This window comes from Barbus barbus (genome assembly GCF_936440315.1).
Source record: "Barbus barbus genome assembly, chromosome: 34".
NCBI classification, from domain to species: domain Eukaryota; kingdom Metazoa; phylum Chordata; class Actinopteri; order Cypriniformes; family Cyprinidae; genus Barbus; species Barbus barbus.
This window is the reverse complement of record NC_136762.1, coordinates 8,898,493-8,922,996: the sequence shown is the minus strand read 5'-3', so window position 1 is coordinate 8,922,996 and position 24,504 is coordinate 8,898,493. Positions and strand designations below refer to the sequence as shown.

Genomic DNA, 24,504 nt, shown 5'->3' with positions numbered 1-24,504 from the left:
CGGGGTATCACGCCGCCGTTTGCGGGAGATCACTCCGCCGTTCGCGGCTCACTGACCACGCCGTTTGCGGGAGATCACTCCGTCGTTCGCGGCTCACCAACCCCGCCGTTCGCGGGGTATGACGCCGCCGTCCGCGGCTCACGGACCCCGCCGTTCGCGGGGTATCACTCCGCCGTTTGCAGCCCCTCTAGTTCGCTGTTTTGTGGGGAAGGCCAACCCGCCGTCCGCGGTCACTCGGCCCGTCGCCGGTTGTGGCTTCCTCCAGCCCACCGGTCCCCGCCGTTGAGAGGGTCAGCCGGCTGCCGCCGTTGTTGTAGTGGCAGCCGGCTGCCGCCGTATTGACCAGTGACCAAGGTCCTTTTAACTTGTGCCAGTTCGTTTGGTCCCGGACACCCTGAAATCCCCGAGCTGCCCCATGGAAATTTTGGGGGGGGGGTAGAAGGGTTCCGGCTGGAGTGGCCGGGCTGAGGAACGAGGCCACGGCCAGGAAGACCACCTGCCATGGCCCCCTGAGCTCCCTGCTCCACTTCGGCCATTGGCTGTCTGTCAGAGCGCCCACCCCCCCGGGACGAGCCTTTCGGGAGGGGGGAGTTATGTCAGACCTCTGTCGTGTGTGTCATGTGTTCCTGCCTCTTGTGCCTTTATTTGGTTTGTTTCCTGTCCTTGTCTGATGTGATCATTAGTTTATTCGTGTCTAGCTGTGTCTGTCTCATTATGCTGTGTATTTATAGTTCTGTCTGTTCAATGTTATTTTGTCTGGTCTACTCGTTACTCTCCGGTGTTCCTGTCCTTGTAAGCCTTGCCTTGCCGTGTTGTCTTCAGTAAAGTATGTTATTTGAGTTTACATCCTCGTCTCCGTGTTCATTGTTCCTCCCTGCTGTGTGCACCGTGACAGTAAACAGCTCAGAGTAATCATGTCATCTCCATAAGAACGATATGATTGCCAGAACAAATTTACCAGGATTTTTGAAAAGGTTCCCACAAGATCTTTTAATGGTAACTTACCGGTAATTTATCAGTGAAGACTGTATGTGTGAAAGGGGCTAAACTCTTCCTCTGCATATGCTGTGAATATAAATTCCTTAACGTTCATCTGGGAAAACATTGTGCATTATCTTACTAGATTTGTAACGCAAGTCATAAACCATTGCCAACACGAGAATACATCAACCTATGCCATTTATTGTACATCGCGATTTCAAAATAAAAGTTTCTGAGTTTGCATGTGGCTAAATATTGTCGTTTGATCACGCTGTAAAGTGAAACAGGCCATTGGCGCCCTCTGCAGGATATTTGTTCTAATACATAATGTACTTAAGTTGGTTATGTTCATATTATGTATAGGCATATACATGTATTTTAACAGTGTTGTTCAATAAAACCATGTAATTACTTGGTTTTGAGATTTTATTTGAGGCAATAATTATTGCCTCATCGTTGGTTTATATATAAATAGTCATACTAAAGCCTGGTTTTCACTTAGGTCCATTTGTGCTACTAAAAAATATCAGATTACTCGATTGTCAAAATAATCAGTAGATTACTTGATTACCACAATAATCATTAGTTACAGCCCTAGATTAGTTAAAATATTTCAAAATACAACTGCATTGTTTTACTTTTTATAATTAAAAGACATCTATTTCGTCATTTGAAAATTTCTTAAAAATAGTATTAAATATTGTCTTGTTCTAGTGAATCAAGTATCTGTATTTTGTCTCATCTCATGAGCTAAGTGTATTGTCACACCCCTAGTGTCGATAAGCGGTGATATAGCTCATTATTTTCCAAGTGTATGATAGTTTACACTCTTCAGGTCAACCATATTCATGAAAAAAAAAAAAAAATCAGTTTGGAAAATCAGGAAAGCAATAACTTTTCCATAGTATCCTTTCAAATGTTAAAGCTGCCACAGTCATTGCATGCTTTACATGTGCTGCCACCCCCCCACAATCCCCCCGCCCCGCCCCCTGCCCCCGAAAAAAGTTCAGGCTCAGGATTTTTTTTTTTGCTTTAACCCCTGACTGATGCAGCAAGGCTAATGGACAGTCCTAGTATTTTTGTGTATTTAGATTTATTATTTCAATTTTTAGCTATGTTTGTTACATTTACCAAATCAAATAGCAATTAAGACAATAATTAATTAATTTATGGATTATTATAATAATGAATACAATATACATAGAATTCGTACAGATTTATTAAATTCCGTTACTTTTGTTAAACAAATCTATGACACCATTTAGCACCACATAGTCATTTTTTAGGTAGAATTTCTTGAAACAGAAAGAAATTATCATTTGTTGGAGTTCCTGCTTTAGCTAATGACTTTCGCTGATGAATGATTGATACGATTGCATTGTAGCAGTCAGGTTTGGCATGTCATCTCAATGACACTGAATTGCAAATTTGAATGTGTTAGAAAAGAATTTGTCAGACTAAAAGTGAAATTGCTGTCTTGTAGTTTCTTGCGACTTTCTTTCTTGCATTATAAGTCACCACTGTGTTGAGATGCATTTTTTTTTTTTATATAAAGGTATCCTAGTGTTGGGTTGCAGGTAAAGTGCTTTTTTACTTAATGAAAGTAATTCTTTTTGAAGCTTTTTTTTTTGTCTTTATAATACCTATGCAGTTCACGTGACAGCATGTCTGTACAAGACAGCGGTTGCATTCAAATGATGTTTTTGGGTCGTACACTTGGCCTTGCTCTTGGATACAGGTCAGGGATTACAATTTGGCTTGAAATATGGAGAAAAACCCACAGCTGGCAAGTCATGTGATTTACAGCACAACAAACAGCTCATAAAAGATATACCAAGGTGCAGTTTTCATCTTCAACTTTTCAATCTTGCATGACCTTTGCTGTCAACCTTTTTCTCAATAACCGGCCGCATTGGTCATGCAGCTCGAGAAACGGCGCTGGACTCGGAATCTCAGTGGCTCAGGGAACAGAGGGCAAATGAGACTCGACAGGTCACTGGTGTGTGCTGGAATACTCTCCCATATATCACGAGAAGCGAGAGAGCGATCCAACCTTGGCCTGCGTATAAAAAAAGAAAAAGAAAGGTGGGTCTAATCAAGGATGTTTCAGAAGATTCCCTTGATTGAATTGCTCTTGGAAGACGAGCACACACATTAAACCCAACTCCAATTAAGCTTGGCCTTGTAATTTCAAGCAGCCTTGCCCATGTGAAACGACTGGTGATTAGGGCTGTAATCAACCAAAGAAAATCTTGGTCGACTGAAGTCCTGAACCTTTCGACTAAAAATCGACTAAAAATGACGTTGTTTGAGAAAAAAAAACGTACGTTACATTAATTAGATACGCACTGTGCTCAGTACTTGGTAGCCTTGTTGTCTGCCTAAATTAATTATAAATAAACATAAAAAACTAATAGGCTATTTGCAGTATATTAAATCGTTTTTGACCTAATTATTTTGCACTGAAATGAGTCTGACACACGAGTCTGTCGTCTCTGACAGCGGTGCATCAGATGCACCTGCGCAATATCATAGCCTGTGATTTCTGAAAACAGTACTATGTTGTCAACTAGTGATATCACAAGAACTTTTGAGGAATGTGCAACATAATTTAGAAAATTATTTTTGTCATATGTTATAAGTATAACTGTCAGACACTATCATTTCAGCCGCTCTGCGCAGCTCGCACAGAGCGAGGCTGAACATAAGAGCTCAGCTTCGCGGCTGAGACACGAATAGACTTAAAGCTTTTACTCTTAATAAACACAAAATGCGCGTCCACTTTAATAAAAAAAGAATATTTATTAAACAAACAAGAGCAGAAACCAAATAAAGTGCATAACTGAAAAATAAAGCATCTTAGGCTCAAAACTATCACAAACAGTGGGCACAGCGCAATATTGTGAGAACTGAGAACTGATCGCGCGCTGTGTGAGAACTGAGAAAGTGGAGCACTTCTATCAGAGTGATTCCGCCTATCGCGCCTTCACTAACTTTAAGTTAATCAACAACGAATTGTGACTCCTGGGAAAAACGGGATGTCTGGTCACCCTATCCCTATAACCATTCAGTTGCTGAGGCCATTGTTTCAGATCGCTAGTTTGCGTTTTGGTAGCGTATCCGCCCACTGCGGCTGCCATACTGTGAGATATAGCTACAAACGCCCCTCATCTGATTGCGATCCAGAGACAGGGACGCACATTTTAAAAGACAAGACAGTCAATTTAGCCTATAGGATGTATTTTGAATGTCCGGTAGTCCTCAAATAACATTTTAGTCCCGTCTCGTCTCGTTAACGAAGACGCGCATACATTTCGTCATAGTTTTTATCATCAGATATTAATTTTATCTCGTCAACTTCTCGTCTTAGTCACAGAAAAAAGGTTCGTTAACGAATATTTTTCGTCGTCCTCTTCGTTAACGAAATTAACACTGGTTCTTTGGAAGGAGACAGCTTCTTGTTTTTACACTAGCTTGTTATTAAATAAATAATATTCAGCATCAAACCTTCTAAAGCCTACTTATCTGTATCTCTTCTCCAGTGGGTTGGGCTAATCCAAAAAAAGTGAAAACAATGGGGGTGTTCTGAAAACAGACTGTTACCTGTGAAACAGGGGTGCTCTGAAAACACCCCCATTAGCAATTAGTGCTTTCCACCTGATGAAATGAGCGCGGCCAAACTGATGAAATGAGCGCGGCAAAAAATCGACCAATCAGATTTTTGGTCGAACCAGACCATATCGACCAATTAATCGACTAATCGACTGGGACGTTACAGCCCTACTGGTGATTCATTTTTACCTCTTCAAACAGGTTCAGTCCTGTCAGTGCTGGTTTAGCTGAAGGATATCGAGAGCCAGCTGGCAAATGCCACTCAAGCTACTTGCTGCTGCTTGCAATCTCGGCATGCTTGCACTGGCAGTTCTGGGCTTCGCCATCTGTGCTGAACGGTCCTTTCTGATGATCTCTCCGAATCCCACAGAAGAGCGTTTTTGGCGTAGTTGGAAGCAATAGGAATGGTGAAGGAACGGCGCTTTTCTGGGCTTGCACGGTTCCTTTCCTGCAGAAGGATGAGAAATTGCCACCATAAGGGATTATCTTGAGACTCGTTGCTCCGATCAGGTATTGACGGAGAGAAACTGGCTTTTCCAATGAGCTTTGTGACAACAATTCCTTAAACTACAGGGTATGGATGAGACTGGATGGGAAGTTTATTCTGACTCTGCCATTGGCCATTGAATAGTAATTGGTTCATTGACGCTGTATCAGCAGCAAAACAGGCTCCCAGCAGCCCTGAGATGCCACAATGTGTTGAATTTACGATTTTCTTGTATGACCTTGTAAAGCAAGGAAAAAAAATTTATGAGTCCCACATGTCTTGTTCTTTTTATTTGATATTCTTAGCACTGCCCACATGCAGCCATTCTCTTCTGGGTGCATTGTTTTTGTCTCTGATATCCCTGTTGTACCACATGTTGGTGGGTAGAGTTTGTCCTTCACTCCTTTGCGGTTTTGTCTTGGACTATAATTTTTCTTTAGGTGTTTGCAGGAAAAATAAACCTTCCTTAGGTCTCTAAAGTTAAACATTTTGTTGTTTTTTGTTATTCTTAAAATTGAATTTCTAGTTTTTATATTTGTAATTTGTAATTGCTTATTTAGTATTTTTACTTTTTCTCTCACAGAAGAGTGTTCGACATAGATTCAACTTGTCAGGTCATTAATAGAGACTTTCAGACCTGAAACTTGTGACAAAATAAGATGTGTGTCAGATCCACATTACGTTCAACAGAGGCAGCTCTTAGAGACATAGCAGCCAAATAACCTAATAACCCAGCTGCTTTGATGTCTTTTAATCAAAGAATAAAAGAAAAGTGAAAATCAAGAACTTTTATAGCTTTAAGGATTCATCAGTAGTATTGGTGAAGTAAAGTGAAGTGAAATGTGGCCAAGTATGGTGGCCATACCCGGAATTTGTGCTCTGCATTTAACCCATCCAAGTGCACCCACACAAAGCAGTGAACACCGTGGACGGAGCAGTGGGCAGCCATATTGCTGCGGCGCCCCGGGGAGCAGTTGGGGGTTCGGTGCCTTGCTCAAGGATCTCACCTCATTCGTAGTATTGAGGGTGTAAGAGAGCGTTGGTTATTCATTCATCCCACCTATAATCCCTGCCGGACCTGAGACTTGAATCCACGACCTTCGTGTTACAAGTCCGACTCTCTATCCATTAGGCCACGACTGCCCCCAGTGGCATCAGTGATACAGGCTTTTAGTCATAAAAGATGCCTAAACAAATATTAAATATACTGTCTTTATGTTGTTTGTACAGTAATTTAAGGATTGAATATGAAATTATTGCAATGAAAAAAATAAAAATAAATTTGTTAGGTGTAATTAATTAATTGCGATTAATTTCAGAATTTTTTTTGCAATTTAATTAGTTATTTTAACAGCACTAACATATAGTAGCCAGTTAGTTGCCAAGAAGTTAGTTTTTTTGTATTTCATTCTTATAATCTAATATTAATATTCTATTTTCAGACAATGAAAACACTGGGAAGAAAGAGCACTTTTCACTTAATTTTTAAATAATACTAAAGTCTATTCCCAAAATAAAAATATATATATATTTTAACTTTTAAAATTATTAATAATAAATTAATAAACTATTATCAGACAATTTATTTAAAGCTGCCGTCCGTAAGTTTTGCCTCTTTGTCGCCATTTCTGTTTGAAAACCTGCAATTGCAGGTGTGTGCGGAATTATCTTCCTTGCGTGAGTTGTGCACCGGCACGGCTCCAGTGCAGATGAATATAATGTTTTGAGGAGTATGTGTGGCTGTCAGTCACCACACTGGTGTGGATACTGTATTTCGGAATCACAGATTCTAGCCTACGACTTGGAATATATGAATTTTCACCATATATTGTCATTTGAACAAGTAAGTAATATGTCTGGCACTTTTGTTCTGACCAACTGAGGAAAAAAGCATTACAATAAATCATGCTACCAATGGTGATTTAATCTAAAGATGGGTTAGCTCATATCACATTTGCAAACCATGCAATGTTGTGATCACTTGGTTCGTCCATGCAGCATACGATCACATCAGTCAGTGTGATTTGAAAATTTAAGCTGTGTTCACGCTGCCACTGACCTGAAGAGAGCAGCTGTCATCTGTCATGAATGAAACAGCCTCACAATCTTTTCAACCACACAGTATCATTATTTCTGTTACAAATATTCAAATCACAGTAGCCTACTTGGATAAAAGTTTATAGTTCAGATATAAACACTGATGTCTACGGGAGCGATTAAAATAGAGTAAATCACCTTTTGAAAGTAATTTGACACTTCAAATGAAGATTCATCGATTACATTGTTATGCCAGTAGGTGGTGAAAAGGGCCTGTTAAAATGTATTTGTCTTTGAATCATACAAGAGATTCGTTCAAGAACGCTGATTCATCCAGTAATGAACCAAGTATATCTTGAGTGAGTCATTGAATTATTCATTCATAAATTACGTGTGATTTTGTTTAGTTGTCTATAATATTTTTTCTTCAGAATCATGAGAGAACCACAACTTCCATTGGGGGGAAAAAAAAGAAAAGAAAAAAAAACTCAATTTATCCAGTTCTGTTTTACACACAATCAACTCTTAAAGAGTCCACATTGGAATCGAAAAGAATCAATATCGATAGAATTCAAACGATACCCAACCCTAATTCTCACATTATTCAGGATCAGCCGGGGCAACTTCTTTGTTTGCAGATGTGACGTAATGTCGCGGCGGCATGCTCGAATTTCCCACGAAAACCTACCCGTACCACTCAAATTAGAAAACATTATTATAAGCTTACCGTTGTGAATTGGGCTAAAGTAAGGCGATAGTTTTGAACACTGGCTGTTTATGTCAAAAATTGATTTTGGATTATTTTTAACCAAAAAAAGTTACAGACTGCAGCTTTAACAATGAACATTCCCCATTTAACTGTGCTGTATACGGTATGTTTATACAAAGTACAGAGATTGTAAGTGGATGATAGTGGGGTTGGGAATGTTATCATTTTCCAGCAAGTAGACTTGGGATAGAATAAATATCTCATGCCCACAAAAACGCACACACTGCCATTATGTGGTAAACTTAAAGCTGCTGTTGTGGGGTTTTAAAGATTGAAGTGGATGAGCAGGTTGTGCATTTTTAATTTGTTGGGTTTTTTACTGTAGACAATAGAAGGTCAGGGTTGAAGTAGCATGATACAGCCACCTCCGCTCTATTGTATTTTATCTGTTATCCTGACCACAGCTGTTGCACTGGCCCATTTTCTCCTGTTTAGTCCGCTTCAGAAAGTATGTGCAAAGAAGAGGAAGAGAAACCCTTGAGCTTGACTTAAACTACAGAACCTAATTAAGTCAGTGCCTTCTACCCACCCCTGGCACTGAATTAAATCAGTTCTGATGTGGTCCTTTCTGCCCATGCATAAATTTTCCTCACATTGCAATCAGATCAAAAATCTGACAGCACAAGTAGTCCGTGAAGACGTTTTGCCTGGTATCCTGTTATCCACTTTCTTCAAACAGATTTATATTGCTCCCCTGTTGATTATATGATGAAAATGAGTCTGTGAAAGGAAACATGCATATAAGTGAGAAATTTCTATGTGGATCGGAGCTGTGTGGCACAATGTTAGGTGATCTACATCTATGGCATGGTGGGAGGGAGATGATGTGCACAGTTTGATCAGTGGTGACATGCCTCATTTCAAATGAATAGACAAAAAAAGAGAAAATGTGTTCGAAATTTTTTTTTTAGTGGCAGTTCACTACAGGGGTTAAATTTAGACACGCAACCTCTCATAAGGCTTTTAACATGCTGACAGTCAATTAACCCTCTCTAAGAAGTTGCGTGACTAAATTCTGGCCCATTAAACCACAGCCTTCAAAGCAGCGCTTTTATAATAAATTCACCAGCCTCGACAGTACATTTCAAAACAATTACTGTCAGATTTCAAATTCACCTGGTGTGTGCAGAGTTTGTATTATTATGCATAGTTTTTTTTTGAGGACTGCTAGTTTTGTGCAATTAAAGATTCTGGTTGTTATTTTGCCTACTTATTTGTTCAATATCTGTCACTTAACCTATTGAAAGTGTGCACTTAGTATCCATTTATCCACAGAATAATCTGATGGTCTCTGGACATAAACCAGCCTAATTATACAAGGCTTTTTGACTGGCTAGTCTTTCAGACATCCCACTGACTAGTCAATTCTGAAAAGATGTAATTTTGAAAGTCCTTTGTGTGCACTATAGCAGATTTTGTTCTGGCAAGCACCCACATACTTAGAGAAAAAAAACAATCTTATTGATATTTAAAGCTACAGTTCGTTTCGTTTTTATTTGTCATTTAAAAGCAGGTTTATGTTAAATAAATCAGACTTGTGTAAAAAATAAATCATTTAAATAGTGTCTCATCATTCTCTGCAATCAGTTAGATACCAAAGAAACAGTAAAATGTGTTTAGACTTTGTGATCTGAATATATAGCCGTTTATAAGTGATAATTAATTATCTGCTCGTGATTATTTGGTTAACTTGCTAATTTGGTATGGTATAAACTATGAATATCTTTCAAATATTTGATGCCACTAATGTTGCAAGCTTTGGCAAATCCAGTGATTGAGCCTATTTCATCCTAAGAAGTGCTTGTTTCAACTGGGTAACTTCAGGCAAACTGATAAAAAAAATACCTGGAAGTACCATTCAAAGGTTTGGGATAAAAAAAAAAAATGTTTAACCCTAAAAGGGGTGACATGTCCTGGGGGATACAAACATTTGAGAGGCTGTGGGGAGAGGCAGTGAAAGTGTAGGTCTCATTTCTTGGTTTCATGTTGAATGAGTGTTTGTTGAGAAAATTTAGATTTCAGAAAATAAGTTATATTCTTAAAACTCTTAAATAGTGATTTATTTTCAATCAATTTTTTTCAGACTTGTGTACTATATACACACACACACACACACACATACATACAGTATGTAGGCCTGTACATATGTACATATATATTTATAAAATATAATACTCAACAAAAACACATTATTTATACAAATTTTCAGCATCATTACTCCAGTCTCCAGTGTCACATGATCCTTCAGAAATTATTCTAATATGCTGATTTGCTGCTCAAGAATCATTTCTTATTAATATCAGTGTTGAAAACAGTTGTGCTGCTTAATTTTAGTCAACTTTTTTTTGTTTTAATTTTGATGATTAGAGCTTGCAGCTCATGCAAGTTAAAAATCCAGTATCTCAATATATTAGAATATTTCCTAAGATCAATCAAAAAACAGAAAACAGCCAATCAGAAAAGTTCAAGTTCTTTAAAGTATATTCATTTATGCACTCAATTCTCGGTTGGGGCTCCTTTAGCACAAATTCCAGCATCAGTGAGGAATGGTATGGAAGCGATCAGCCTGTGGCTCTGCTGAGGCACTATTGAGCCTTCAGCTCGTCTGTATTGTTGGATCGAGTGTTTCTCCTCTTTCTCTTGAAAATATACCATAAATTCCATATGGGCCAATCGTGCACAGTAATATCATGGTCAGCAAACCACTTGGAAGTGGCTTTGGCAGTGTGGGCAGGTGCTAAAGTCCTGCTGGAAAAAAAAATCAGCATCACCATAAAGCTTGTCAGCAGATGGAAGCATAAAGTGCTCCAAAATCTCCTGGTAGATGGCTGCATTGACTTTGGACTTGATTAAACACAATGGACCAACACCAGCAGACGTCACGGCACCCCAAATCATCACTGACTTGGGAAACTTCACACTGGACTTCAAGCAACGTGGATTCTGTGCCTCTCCAGTCTTCCTCCAGACTCCAGACCTTGATTTCCAAATGAAATGCTAAATTTACTTTTATCTGAAAAGAGGGCTTTGGACCACTGAGCTACAGTCCAGTGCTTTTTCTCCTCAGCCCAGGCAACATACTTCTGACGTTGTCTCTGGTTCAGAAGTGGCTTGGTAGCCCTTTCCCTGAAGACGTCTGAGCATGTGGACTCTTGATGCACTGACTCCAGCTTCAGTCCACTCCTTGTGAAGCTCTCCCAAGTGTCTGAATTGCCTTTGCTTGACAGTATTCTCAAGCTTGCGGTCATTCCTGTTGCTTGTGCTCCTTTTCCTACCCAATTTCTTCCTTCCGGTCAACTTTGCATTTAATATGCTCTCTGTGAACAGCCAACCCTTTCAGTAATAACCTTTTGTCACTTACCCTTTTTGTGGACGGTGTCAATGATTGTCTTCTGGATCATTGCCAAGTCAGCAGTCTTCCCCATTATTGTGGTTTCAAAGAACAAGAGAGACCCCAAATTTATACTGTGGGGATGGTCATTTAATGAAGCTCAAATGTAAATATTCTAATATTTTGAGATACTGGATTTTTGACTTTCATGAGCTGTACGCTCTAATCATCAAAATAAAAAAATAGGAAATAAAAAAAAAACTTTTGAAATATTTTACTTTACATGTAATTCACTTTTTGAAATATTACAATAAAAAAAATAACTTTTTCATGATATTAAAATTTTTTGAGATGCACCTGTATATATTATAAATAATTGACCCAAACATCAAAATATTAGTGTATAACGAGAAATTGTTAAGTCAGCCAATCTGATTAGATCCAGATGAAAGATGTACTGTCTTATATGGACTATCACTAGATCTCACCACTTCTTTTAGCTACACACTTCCATTGTGTATTTTGAGCAAGGATGGTGATGGGAAACCTGGGGTGGTGATGATACAAGTGGAGGCGGCTGTTTCATCACAGCAAGCCCCTGTCTTTGCTTTTCCTGGTCCTTCGGGGCTTCAGAATCAATGGTTTTCTCCCCTTCAGGTTGCCGTGGATTGAACCCCTAACCGTGCCATGATTCACAACTTCACCTTGATGATTCAGCCTCTCCCTCTCACTGTAATGATGTGCCATGCTTTGCCCTGTGTAAAGATATATGACTTGTTTAAACTGTGCTCTCCAAGGGCTCCTTGGAGCTCAGGACTAGAGTAATTGTTAGCAGAGTGGTTGCAATAAATCAAAAGCCATCTCCTTTTTTCCTTGTTATCCTCTAATATACCACAATATGACTAGGGAGAGCATAGAATATTGCTAGAATTTGCTAGCTTCTCTCGTTGTGTCCCTAAGGACATGAGATTTGAGTTGAGTGGGGAAGGCTCGTTCAAAGTTTGCAACAGGAAGTGTGATCGATTCACTCTTTCCTCCACAGTCGGCTGGCAGCGCTGACAGCTCTGATGGCAGAATGAGCCTCCTAATGCCCTAATTGAGCTGAGCGCTCAGGGTTAGAACAGCATCAGCTCCGGGCACCAAAACCACACAATTCGCAGGAGCTAATGACATGGTGAATCATGATTTATTAGTTCAAACAACCCAGAGGACCCTCTCCACATTTTGTTTTTCTTTTAGAAATTTAATTGAACGGCAAATTTATGCATACAGGGAGACTTATTCTGGCTTCATGTCGGAATGATCGTATTTAGCATAAACGAACAACACAACAATGTCGTAATTACTATTGGGGAAACTCCAGATATTCTTTGATCTGTGGTTGATGGTAATATGTATTACTCAATAAATTGGAATTGGCTAAAGCAAGAATCACTACACACACACACACACACACACACGTCACACACACACGTCACACGCACACACACACACACACACACACACACACACACACACACACACACACACACACACACATATATATGTATATATATTTATATGTATGTGTATATATGTGTATGTATGTATATGTATGTATGTTTTTATATATATATATATATATATATATATATATATATATATATATATATACATATATATATATATATATACATATATACATATATATATATATATATATATATATATATATATATATATATATATATATATATATATATACATACATACAGTATATACAATGCATATAGATACAATACACATTTTTATGTCAACTTGAATTATTTTTTAAATGCTAAATAATTATTTTTTATGTTCTAGAATATATAATAATTGTTATATCATATATTATATATTAATCATATGTAGATGTAAATAGTAATAATAACATATTTAATAACATAATATAAAAACAGAGTTCTTTATCATGTATTATTTCAAAATGAATTCAATTTGACATAACAATGGAAAAATGTAATATTATTTTGTTATATGTGAATATTATATGCATACAGTACATATATTTTTTCATTTTTGGGCAAATATTTGTGCTTTTATATTCTGTTATATAGTAAAATAATTTAATAAATAAAAATAAATAAATAAACAGAATATAAAAAACAATTAATGTCTAAATGATCTCAAATTGATACACACACACAATTAATTAATTAATAGATCTTATAGAATCTCATTTATTCTTATTACATTTTATGGTAACACTTTAGATTAGGGAACACATTTACTATTAACTAAGAGTTTTCCCTCAAACTCCTAATTATGATGCTTATTAATAGTTAGTAAGGTAGTTGTTAAGTAGAGATATGAGGTAGGTGACGGGATCTAAAATATGGTCATGGAGAATAAGGCATAAATAAGTACTTATAAACAACCAATATGGTATGCATGCTAACAAGCAACTAGTAAGAATAGGTCTTTAACACAAAGTTTTCCCCATTTTACTTTTTCTCTTATTAACGATAAAGGCGTTTATTTTAGTTTTTGTTTTGAATTCCAGTTTTTCAATTTGTGTCAGACTTTTAGACCCCAATATATGTTAGTATTTCATTTTTGTGTTGCCTACAAAGTTATTCAAATGCAAATAAGTGAACTATTAAATTTGCCCCAGAAACCCATTTTTATAACTAAAATCACTTGAATGAACATGGCATCTGATCTTGTCAGTAAGAACTTCCCAGGAGGACTTGAAGACAACATTATATGTTAAGAATAATCATTAGTTTGCAATTTAGTTGGCTGAATAGGGTGTGACTAAATCTAAATCTCTCTCCCTAGTGTTTAGGTGGTACTTACTGACATGCTTTAATAGTGCTGGATTGTCTTGTCAAAAGTAATGATGTATTGAGTGCCTCCAGGCTGGACTTTTATTTACTTCCTGGGCCATTTGTAAACACTCCTTCTACACCTCTAATGTCATCTCTCTCTCAACTTCTCTCCTCAGATCCATGACGCTGACAAACCTCCCTCTGAGAGTCAACTCGGTGAGTATCCAAGCAGCTCCTGTTTCTTTTCACATCCTGCAGAAGTCAACAGGATTGTGAGGAGCTTTCAAAAGACACCAAAATCCCACAGAAATATTTCCTGTCAGAGACTTCATATTTCATTTTATGTTTTTTTCAAACTAACTGTAAATATCACTGATGCCTCATCTAAAGAGAAAATTATAAGGTTTATTTTAGATGGCTTCAGTCGGAGCCGCTCTCAGTACAGCAGGATTAGATTTTAGGGCACGGCTAATTGATTTGGGTCACTGTTTGCAGTGTGCTGTTCTTGTGTTTGATATTTTAGTGGAGTGAAGCGAATGAGGGTAATCCGGTATGACGTATTGGAATGAACAGATCGAAGGGGTTTATTATTATACTCATACCTCGAGCTCGCTCACAATTCCCACGTTAAAACATCTGAACAGAAGGTGCGAAATGATTTAGGTGAAAAGAATGACCTCTTTATTCTAGTAACCATTACAGCTAAATGGATTCTCGTGTTTTGCTTTTCTTTTGTCTTTAACAGGACTAAGAGCACTCAGCATACTAATCACTCTAAAGGTGTAAAGGTCAATTATGATTGACTGTCGATGCATAACATAGGAAATCTCGGTGGATGAGGCCAGAGTAGAAAGAGAGGAATGATCAGGGTGTGTTGAAAGATGAAAGTAGATCAACAGAAATCAGGCTTTATAAAAAGCAGAATAGAGTTAAACTGTCTGTTTGAAATAATCCTTTGTCTGACTCAAACCCAGGCAAGTATTGCAATTAATCAACTTCATGAAGTGGATGTGGATTCTGTTGAAATGTAATGACTTCCATACATCAAACAGTTGAAGGAAGCCTAAAGTGCAGAGATGGTTATATAATTTCACTGAAGTCTCACTTTCAAAAAGGTACTTCTTATGCTTCAGCCCATCGTATGATTACGAAACCAATCAGAGCTTCTTCTTACACTGAGCGTGTGATGTAGAACAATAACCTTCATGGTTTTGAAGTTCTCTTCTTTTTCTCCTTTGTCTCCCAGAAGTGGTTGGTTGCCTGAAGCGCTTTGGGCGTATATGTCAGAGAGGCATTCGTTTGAGCTTTGTTTTCTAGTGTAATGCACTCTGCAAATATAGCGAAAAGTCAAGCGCACTAGCATAATCTGTAAATTATTTCTGGATATTGTCTGCGCAGCTAAAAATACTGTACTTCAGACCAGAGTCGACCTCACATGGGAATATTGAGAAGTAGCTTGAAATGCATCATTCCTCCCAGAAGCAGCTCATGTGGAATATTTGAGTGTGCTTGATCTCTGATATTGTTTTTCAGAAGGGTTTGAAGGCCTGCATGAACTCTCTCGCCATCAAAACCCTGCAAACCAAAGCCGATCATGCTTTATGCATCCAGTACTCCAGAGCTGTAGTACCTGATGCCTCTTCATCCCTGTGCATAACAGTCACTTAACACAGTTATGGTTGCCATGGCGTTGACTTCACATCGGCCCTGTCTTATCTCTTAGAAAGTCAAGAGCCTTTTTTAATCTAATGAAGCGTGAAGAAAAGTTGGATGGAGTGGTTGGGAAATAATGGGTTATTTGAACATTCGGAAAGGGATAAAAGCATGCATTTTTTCTGTTGTTTAGTGGCGCGTCAAACTGTAAAATTGAAAAGTGACGTTCCGAGGTGTCCTTGAGAATGTTTTATTTAACTATCTGATTGAATTTAAAGTTGGGTGAAAACTTTTTTTTTTTTGAAACGCGCCATTGAAAGTCATCTCGAAACTCATATGGTGCATTAAGTAGATATCAGAATCTTTCAAGAGCCTCGGGAAGGGCAAGATAAGTTCCTCCGAGTTTCATTTTCAAAATGGAGATTTTTCAGGGGGTTTTAAAATAAGGCTTTAATGAAATCGGTTTGACTGAAGTCCCTCTGAATCTTAAAAAAAGAGGATACTCTCGAAATGACAGTGACTTTGTTTTATTAATGACAGCACTACATCTGATAATGATAATGCTTTAAGGAATGGTTTACCCAGTCATTAAGTATTTTGCCATTATTTGCTCACATTGCTTATCCAAAACTTATATGATGTTATTTCTTCTAAAGAACTTAAAGTTAGATGTTTTTCAGAATGTTTCCAGTTTCCGCTCCTTTTCTTGCTTAACATTCAAAACCAACTCTGCTTTGGCATTCTAACATCTCCTTAGATCAAAATGGTGCAACAGGGTGAGTAAATGAGGGCAGAATAGTTTGTCAGAATAATTTGTGAACTATTCCGCTAATAAATTATGGGTTGACAAACACCAAGTCTAGAATGAAATGCCTTGGAGATTTTCAATGGCTTGCTGTATGTAAAAAAGGGGAACCTTGCCTATTAGTCTCAGCTGCTCATTTTTTTATATTATTTTATCAGAGGTCTCGCTTCACCATGGTTCCTCTCTGGAACATCTCCTATAGGATGAATCGCCTGAAAATAGCTTATGTAGATACAAGCCAAACTGTAATGCTGGATAGGATTACCCCAGCTTTACTTCTGCTTTATCCAGTTTTGATGGCACTTAGGTTTCATTACACAACACCTTACATGTGCCATGTTTGTGTTGGCGTCTTTGATTTCTAATGTGATTCGTCTATAAATGTGATTAAGACCCAAGCCATTGTTCATGCTGCACCTGTCAGTCCTCTGTTGTGTGTGTCATGTGCCTCTTGTTTCCTTATTTGGTTTGTTTCCTGTCCTCGTCTAGTGTGATCATTAGTTAATTCTTGTCCAGCCGTGTATGTCTTATTAGCTATGATTATCCTGTGTATTTATAGTCTTGTCTGTTCAGTTTGATTTGTTCTGGTCTACTCGTTACTCCCCGGTGTTCCTGTCTGTATCAGCCTTGCCTTGTCTTGCCCTGCCGTGATGTCTTCATTAAAGACAGTTATTTTGAGTTACTTCCTCGTCTGCGTGTTCCTCGTTCCTCCCTGCTGTGTGCACCGTGACAGAAGACCGGACCCATACAGTAAGCGGCGCCCCTTCACACCGTTTTGTTTTTTCATTTTTCAAAAGTCTTTTGTTTTGTTCCTGTGTGTCTGTCCTGCGGCAAGCCAGCCGCTCACTCCAGCCCGCCGTCCACGGGAAAAGCCAACCCGCCGTCCGCGGCTGCCTCGAGTCACGCCGCCATCCGCGGCTCCCTGGCCTGCCGGCCCGCCGCTAACTCGAGCATGCCGGCCGCAGCTATCTCAAGCCCCGTGGATGTAGGAACAGTTTTAATCTAATCATGTCATGTCAGTCGGTCTTGTCCACGGAGACTCATCTGGGGCAGGCGGCTCTTCTTGTAGTGGCCGCGGAGGCCATTTCCAGCCGCCTTCCCCCTTGTCGCGGAAGTGGAGGCAGTTGCTGAGGGACCCTGTGAGGGCCCCTGACTCCTTGTCATGCCCAGAAGAAGCCTCAGCTTCCGAGCTAGCCCAGGAGGGCTTCCTGTTCCTGTGGGCTGTCCTGTCCAGTCCTGTTCCTGTTTGTCTAGCCCCGGAGGGCTGTCTTGTCCCATGGAAATTTTGGGGGGCAGCTAGGGGGTATCAGGAGCCCTCCGGGGCTAAACATACAGGACAAGACAGCCCTCTGGGGCTAGACAAACAATTCTTGGACAAATTGGACAAATATTTATTGTCCAATTATTGCTATCCCCCTTTCAAATTATTACTAGCATTATTACTAGTGCTGTCAAAATTAGTGTGTTAACTCAGGCGATTATTTTTTTCAGTTTAACGCTGTTAACACAGGGGCGGAGCCTGGGGTTGGCCACCCTACTCATAACTGCTACTTTGGTCTCTTTTTTCTTGACAAGAAGTGCTGTACTCGTAGCTCACATTCTTCAATTGCACGCACAAAGGCGCTGGCGTGCGCTGTACCTTGTATCATTTCATATAAATTTGCAAACGAAACTACGAGCATGCAATGTCGTGGTCAGTTAAGACATGAAGTTACCAAAAAGGCGATTAAAGCTGCCATAAACTGTGCATGCATGTAATATGTTATGAGTCACATTTAAGAACATGTCTCTGAAATGGTTTTCAAAACTGTCCTGGAGCAGCCCAGCACCGTCTCCCTCATCTAACACACCCAATTCAACTCGTCAGTTCATTAGTACACAGACTGAAATGGGTCCGACCTGAAATGGGTCAGAAAAGGTAAAGAGAGTTGAGAGAAAATACGATGCGTGTGAGATCCGTGTCACATTCAGCAGCGACAGCTCTTAAAAAAATAGCAGCCAAAAACAACCTAATAACCAGCTGCTGTGATGTCTGTTCATCAAGAACAAAAGAAAAAAGAGGAAAACAATAACTTTTATAGCTTTAAGAATTCATCTGTATTTAGTTAAGAATTTAGTGTTTGATAACTTTATTCAATTTCTGTATATTTCTGCGGAGGGGCTCAGGCAAATATGACATTTATTGTAATGGGTTTATGTGAAGATTGTTTTAAGTTCACTTAAATTAGAAGTTATTTTTAGTATAATACATGTTTAAATTGATAGCTTTTAATTATAATGCAATGTTGAATAGCTATATTCAATGGTTAAATATTAGGAGAAATTTTATTTTTAATTTGTATTTATTTTTTTTATTTTTTCAGTATTAATTGGAATCAGTGATCCATGGCCTTCAGTCATTAAAAATATGCCATTTAAACATTGTTTGTACATTAGTTTGAAGATTGAATGTGAAATTATTGCAATATAAAAGTATATTTAAAAACTTTAATGTTAGGTGGGATTAATCGCGATTTAATTTCAGAAAAAATGTGCGATTTAATTAGTAAAAAAAAATTATTGAGTGACAGCACTAATTATTACTAACCCTCTCTGAAATGATAACTCCTATATTTTCTCTCTATGTCACTCTCTCTAACCTCTCACCAATTATCTAACTAACCCTCTCAAATTATGACTAACTCTCTCAAATTTTCTCTCTAACTATATATATCTCTCAAATTATCTCTGTCTCTCTCTGTAACCATTGTGTGCCACAGATTTGATTTGTTCTTGTGACATCATGAAATAGAAAAAGAAGCTCAACCACTTCATATCTCTCTTCCTCTTCATCCCACATTTTTTTCTTGCGTCTCTCTGAACTCAAGTGACCCCCATTCTTTTCTGGGATCTGCTCGGAAAAGCTCACGGTGTTGCCTCTCCTGAACAGCTCTCATCACTGCTTGTCACCTATGTGAAAACTCTGATATGTTCTGAGTGATTAAAGCGCAACTCTGCCTTTTTAAAAGTGGCGGAGATCATGTTTACTCAATCCACTTCCTTGGAGCGGTGCACAGTTTAAGGACCTGATAATGAGGCTCACGGATTTGGAATTTTTTAAAGTGGAGCTGCCTCCAGGCCCTGAATTATTGATGCAAAGTAGGAGGTTTAAAAATGCCTTCAACGCTCATTAGTCTTCGGGTGAGATGCGCACAGGGACAGGACTGCAGCTTTATAATGAGCATGATTAAACCATCTTGAGCTCCCTTGCCTAAGTTCAGGTGTTGGCGAACAGGCGGTTTTGTGATGTCCAACCCTTACTGAGAATCATAATGAGTGTTATTCTTTTTCCTGTTCCGCCAAAAAAGTGTGTCTACCTCCCTCTGCTTGCTTCCCTTCAACACACACTTTTTCTGTCTCGTTTTTGAACTAACACACTTTTTTTGGTCTTATTTTAAATGGTTTTGTCATTTTTTTGTTAAATGGCATTGATAATAATAATAAATTGTTCTGGTACTTGAGCACAAAATCATCATATTAGAATGATTTCTGAACATAATTTAAATAGAAAAATAATAATAATAATTCTCACAAATCCTAAACTGTAGGTAGTGATAGTGTACATACTGTACAGATGGGCTTCTTTTGCTGTTGCATTGCACCTCACACTCTTTGGCATCCCGCCACAAATGTTACCGAGTGTCGTCTGGTAACACTTCTCACTATTAACTAGTTACTTATTAGTATGCACCCAAATTCAGCCTAATTTTACAGTGCTTCCTTAAGACTGATTAGTCATTCAGGGAACCCACCGACCAATCGTTTTTAAAATATGTAGATTCACATCCCTAATTCATATTTTCCACCGGAAAGCTTTTCATCTTAAACATAAGATGGGCGAATATTCCGTTTTTGCATTAAAGTCCTCTTGTAGCACCCGAGGGGGCCTTAAATCTGAAAGGCTATTTTTTGCTCCAGCTGCTATAGCTGGCCTTTTTTTTTTTGGTGTGAGTACTCAAGTTCGCTTTTCTTAGCTTCCTCTTTCATTCCACCTCTCTCGTCTTATCTCGTTTTACATCTTTTCCTTCCCTATCATCCTTTGATCACTCTCATTCAGTTCTTTCCCTCTCTCGCTTTCTCTCTCTTTCTTTGAACAACATATTACCCCGGTGAGTCAAAAGGGATTGGGCAGCTTTGCATACAAACTTGGATGACTCCAAATCGTTACATCTACAGCAGCACAATGATCTGAGTCACTGAAGCACAGCCAGTTCTACACTGAAACAATCAACTCTGGGCCAGGATGCACAACGCCACCGCTCATGGAAATGAGCCATCGACAGCCTTTCTTGTCTCCCATCACCCACCACTGAGCGTGCAAAATCCACTCTTGACATTCTCATTGTTCCTCCGTACGGCTTAATGGCCCCTCTTGTGTGGCTCTGTCATTTAGAAAGATGATGTCTGTTATTGCTAAAGCAACATTTAAGTCAGGAGTAGGCGAAAAATCGTGCCATTATTCTTCACATTGTTTTTAGATTTCCATCTGGTAATCATTGTCATGCATGATTGACTTGATTGACGGAACAAACTCTCACTTTGTTTTTTTCTTCTGGGCTTTTTGCCCCCAGTTATTCCAATTATCATTGTTGGTAGACTGCTGCTCATTTGTACATTTGCCAAGTCTCAGAGGAATAGTTCATCCAAAAATGAACATTTTGTCATTGCTCAGCCTCATGTTGTTCCAAATCTGCATGACTTCTTACTTTCTCCTGTGGAGGAAAAGAAATTATAAAGACTAGCTGCTGGTTGCTCTTTTACATTTAATTACAAGACAGTTACAGACAAGCTTCAAAGAAATATGCAAATGCACTATAAATATATTATAAATGTATGTGTTGTTCCAATTTTTCTGAAACCATGCATTAACTTTTAAGTTAATTAAAGTTTTAATTTTACTAATAAAAGTTACCGTTTACTGCCAGTTGAACACAAGACTGAATCAGCTGGGATTCTGTACAAATCTTTTTGAATGAATCATCTGAATAATTGAAATTGACTCAAAAGAATGATTCATTCACAAATCGAACTAGGGACGATGTCAAGGTTTTAAATGAATAACATTTAAGTCTTTTGTAACACAAATCTGTTGAATGGCTTCAAACCGTTTTGATACTTTTGTGCATTTTTTATCCTTTTTGAAGCATAAAAGCTTCAGTACTTATTCATTGTAAATGCTTGTAAAAAAAAATGACTGGAATATTTTCAGCTTTTTTTTCCCAAGGATTTAGAATGGCATAAGGTTGAGTAAATAAGAGAATTGCTGAACTATTTCTTTAAGGGCGCTGGATCGGGTTTTCTGCACCTGTTCTGCTGACGTTCAGAGACTTGACAAACCTCCAGCGGGGGCACGAGGTGACTGTCCTTTACGCTTCCCCCCGCCACCTCAGGCAATGCGAACTGTCAGCAGGGGTTTGTGCCAGGTGGATGGAGTGTTCCATCATGCGCGCACACACCATGGCCACATTTGTTTCTTTGCATTCGATCGGCCATGTGCAGAGCTGCTTTCAATGCCTTTATCGACTAAATCTGTCTCTGTAACCTTCCGACTGATGTGAGACTCATTGGGTCTGCACAACTCTAATTAATGTTGTAAATGCCTTATCTCTGGACTTCCTGAGTGAAGTCCAAAAAGGAAGAGAGAAACCTGAAATGGTCGGTTGGTTACACGTTGCATTTTGTGCTCCCTACTGTTGCACCCTCAAACATCACCTCTAATTACTGTACTTCAGTGTTGATGACCTGCGATAGACGCTCGTGAGCACACTAATCACTGGAAAACTTTTTTCTTTTTTTTAAGCCTTTTTCACACTTCAGCAACTGCCATATGTCTTCAATCCCTAGTCTTGCAGAATTTTGCTCTTCAATTTGAGACGGTATAAATGCACAAAGTTATTTAGCTATTTTAGCTGATCCAAGCACAGTGTGTGGTAAAAGTCTTGGTTGGTTGTGAGCAATATTTTTAAATGTCCTCAACCCCTTCGTCTACAAAGATTGTGCCACCAACTGTTCAACGGTTGTGTGTTTTTCTCTTTAGAGGTCAAATTGGCATGTGGAGTCAATTAAATATTACAGTCTGCATTGGGATGTATTCCTCAGTAGTCAGTCTGTTTTGTCAATATTCTGATTTCAGTCTTACATTTTATTCACCTCAGACTTGTGCTACCTGATTCACCAGCCTCTGGGGATAAATGTGCTATTTTCTCTTCAACTTCTTAATGCTCTCTCTCATTCCTTCCCCCTTTTCTGTCACCTCTTTTCCTACTATTATCATACATAAGCAAACAAAATCATGTCTGACTTTGTTCTGGTTTGCTGTAGAACTAATTTGAGTTTCTGCTGTCATGTGGTTCTATCTTGTTGTGTCACTGTGGGACAGAATCTGATTGGTTTTGGATCCCGGGTAGATGCAATATTATCTGAGGTGGTTCATTTTTAGTGGTTTTAGTGATTTAGCCTCCTCCTAGTCTTAAAATCTGAGCTTTTTGTTCATTAGCACACTGGAAAAAGAAAATCCTCTTGTTTAAAAATAAATTAAAAAAGATTGCCAGCTGTGGTTGCCTAATCCTTGCTGTAAAAATCCTATGACCGTATTTCTATCAGTTTTGAGCCTGTTATTCTAAGTTCATAACCATATATTCACAGTATATCAATAAACCAAATATAAACCTTTCTTGAACTACTCGCATCTAGTGTTGTTTTATTATTTATTTATTGTTTTCTTCATTTAAATTCGCAGTGCAGTCTCCTTACTGTTTTTCACTAACATTTAATAATCATTACTTCTGCCGGTGCGCTGTGGCAAGCTTTTTGCGTGTGCTTGAGTACTTATTTAGGCTATAGGCAATTAAAGGCTCAAAATAATGATTTAAATGGTTTATTAACCCTCTGGGGCCTAAGGTGATTTTGGGGCCTTAAGATGTTTTGACATGCCCTGATATTTGTGCTTATTTCAGCTACTTATAACATACTATTGACCAACATGTATTTTTTTTGTATTCAGCACAAACTGTGCTACAATAATATGTGACCAAGGTGGATGTACATGTTAGCATTTTTTAGAAAAAAAATATTATGCGTGGTTAGTACGTTTTGGGGAAAAAAAGTAGCTGAAATAAGGCCATAAGGCCTGAATAAGACTTTTGTGTAATCAGTCTTGTAGGCTATAATATTTACTTCACAATTATGTGAAAATCATTCTGCTTAATTATTCACAGAAAACAATATATTAATTTACATTTTTAAAGACATGTTTTGTGATCGAAAGCCAATATGCGAGGGAGTGGTAATGGCCTTGAATATTAAGTGATTTTCACCTGAGAGACAAAGGGCCCTCCCCTAAAGCTGCTAATGGGCCATCAGTGTGACTGTGACTGAGGCAGGTAAGACAGAGAGTGTGAGGAGATTGAAAAAAAGTTTTTTTTTATTATTTGTATTTTATTTACAACACAGTATAATCAAAACATACATAATGAAGGTCAAAGACACATTATTGTGCACACTGATCTAACCACAGAGATGGGAACATACTTTAACTAATTTCTGCAACAGATTCTGTTCAACAAGTGAAACAAGTACCTGATATTTACTTATGTCCATGGATTCAAGAAGAAGAAAAAACAAACAATCAGTCGTAAAGGATCTTGTTTTACCATAGAATATCAGTGTTGTTGAACATCAAACTGTGTTCCTCTGAGACCACTGTACCAACATCAGAAGAAAGTCATCAGGATTCATCTGTGGTTCAGGTCCCTGATTCAATAAAATACAAACAACCAAAAACATTTGTGAGCATGTTAATATCAGGAGCATCTATAGGTTTTATAGACTCACGCATACTTTGTACTATCGTAAACAAAAAAAATACCTTTTATATCTGAGAAACTAATTATTGTCTAGTACGTTATTAAAATCTATTTTTTGAACAGAGTAGGCTATTAATCATAAACATGTTATAAACATACTTAGACTCGTAGCATTCAT

At 38.3% G+C, this 24,504-nt stretch overlaps 1 protein-coding gene across 1 annotated transcript in view; it reads left to right on the top strand.

Annotated features, from left to right (window-relative positions):
• Positions 1-24,504, top strand: part of b3glcta (beta 3-glucosyltransferase a) — a 110,861-nt gene that overhangs the window by 18,915 nt on the left and 67,442 nt on the right. Inside the window, exon 3 of the mRNA XM_079392647.1 lies at positions 14,201-14,240. Within this exon, the coding sequence (XP_079248773.1) occupies positions 14,201-14,240 (40 nt within the window). The remainder of the gene's footprint in view (positions 1-14,200; positions 14,241-24,504) is intronic.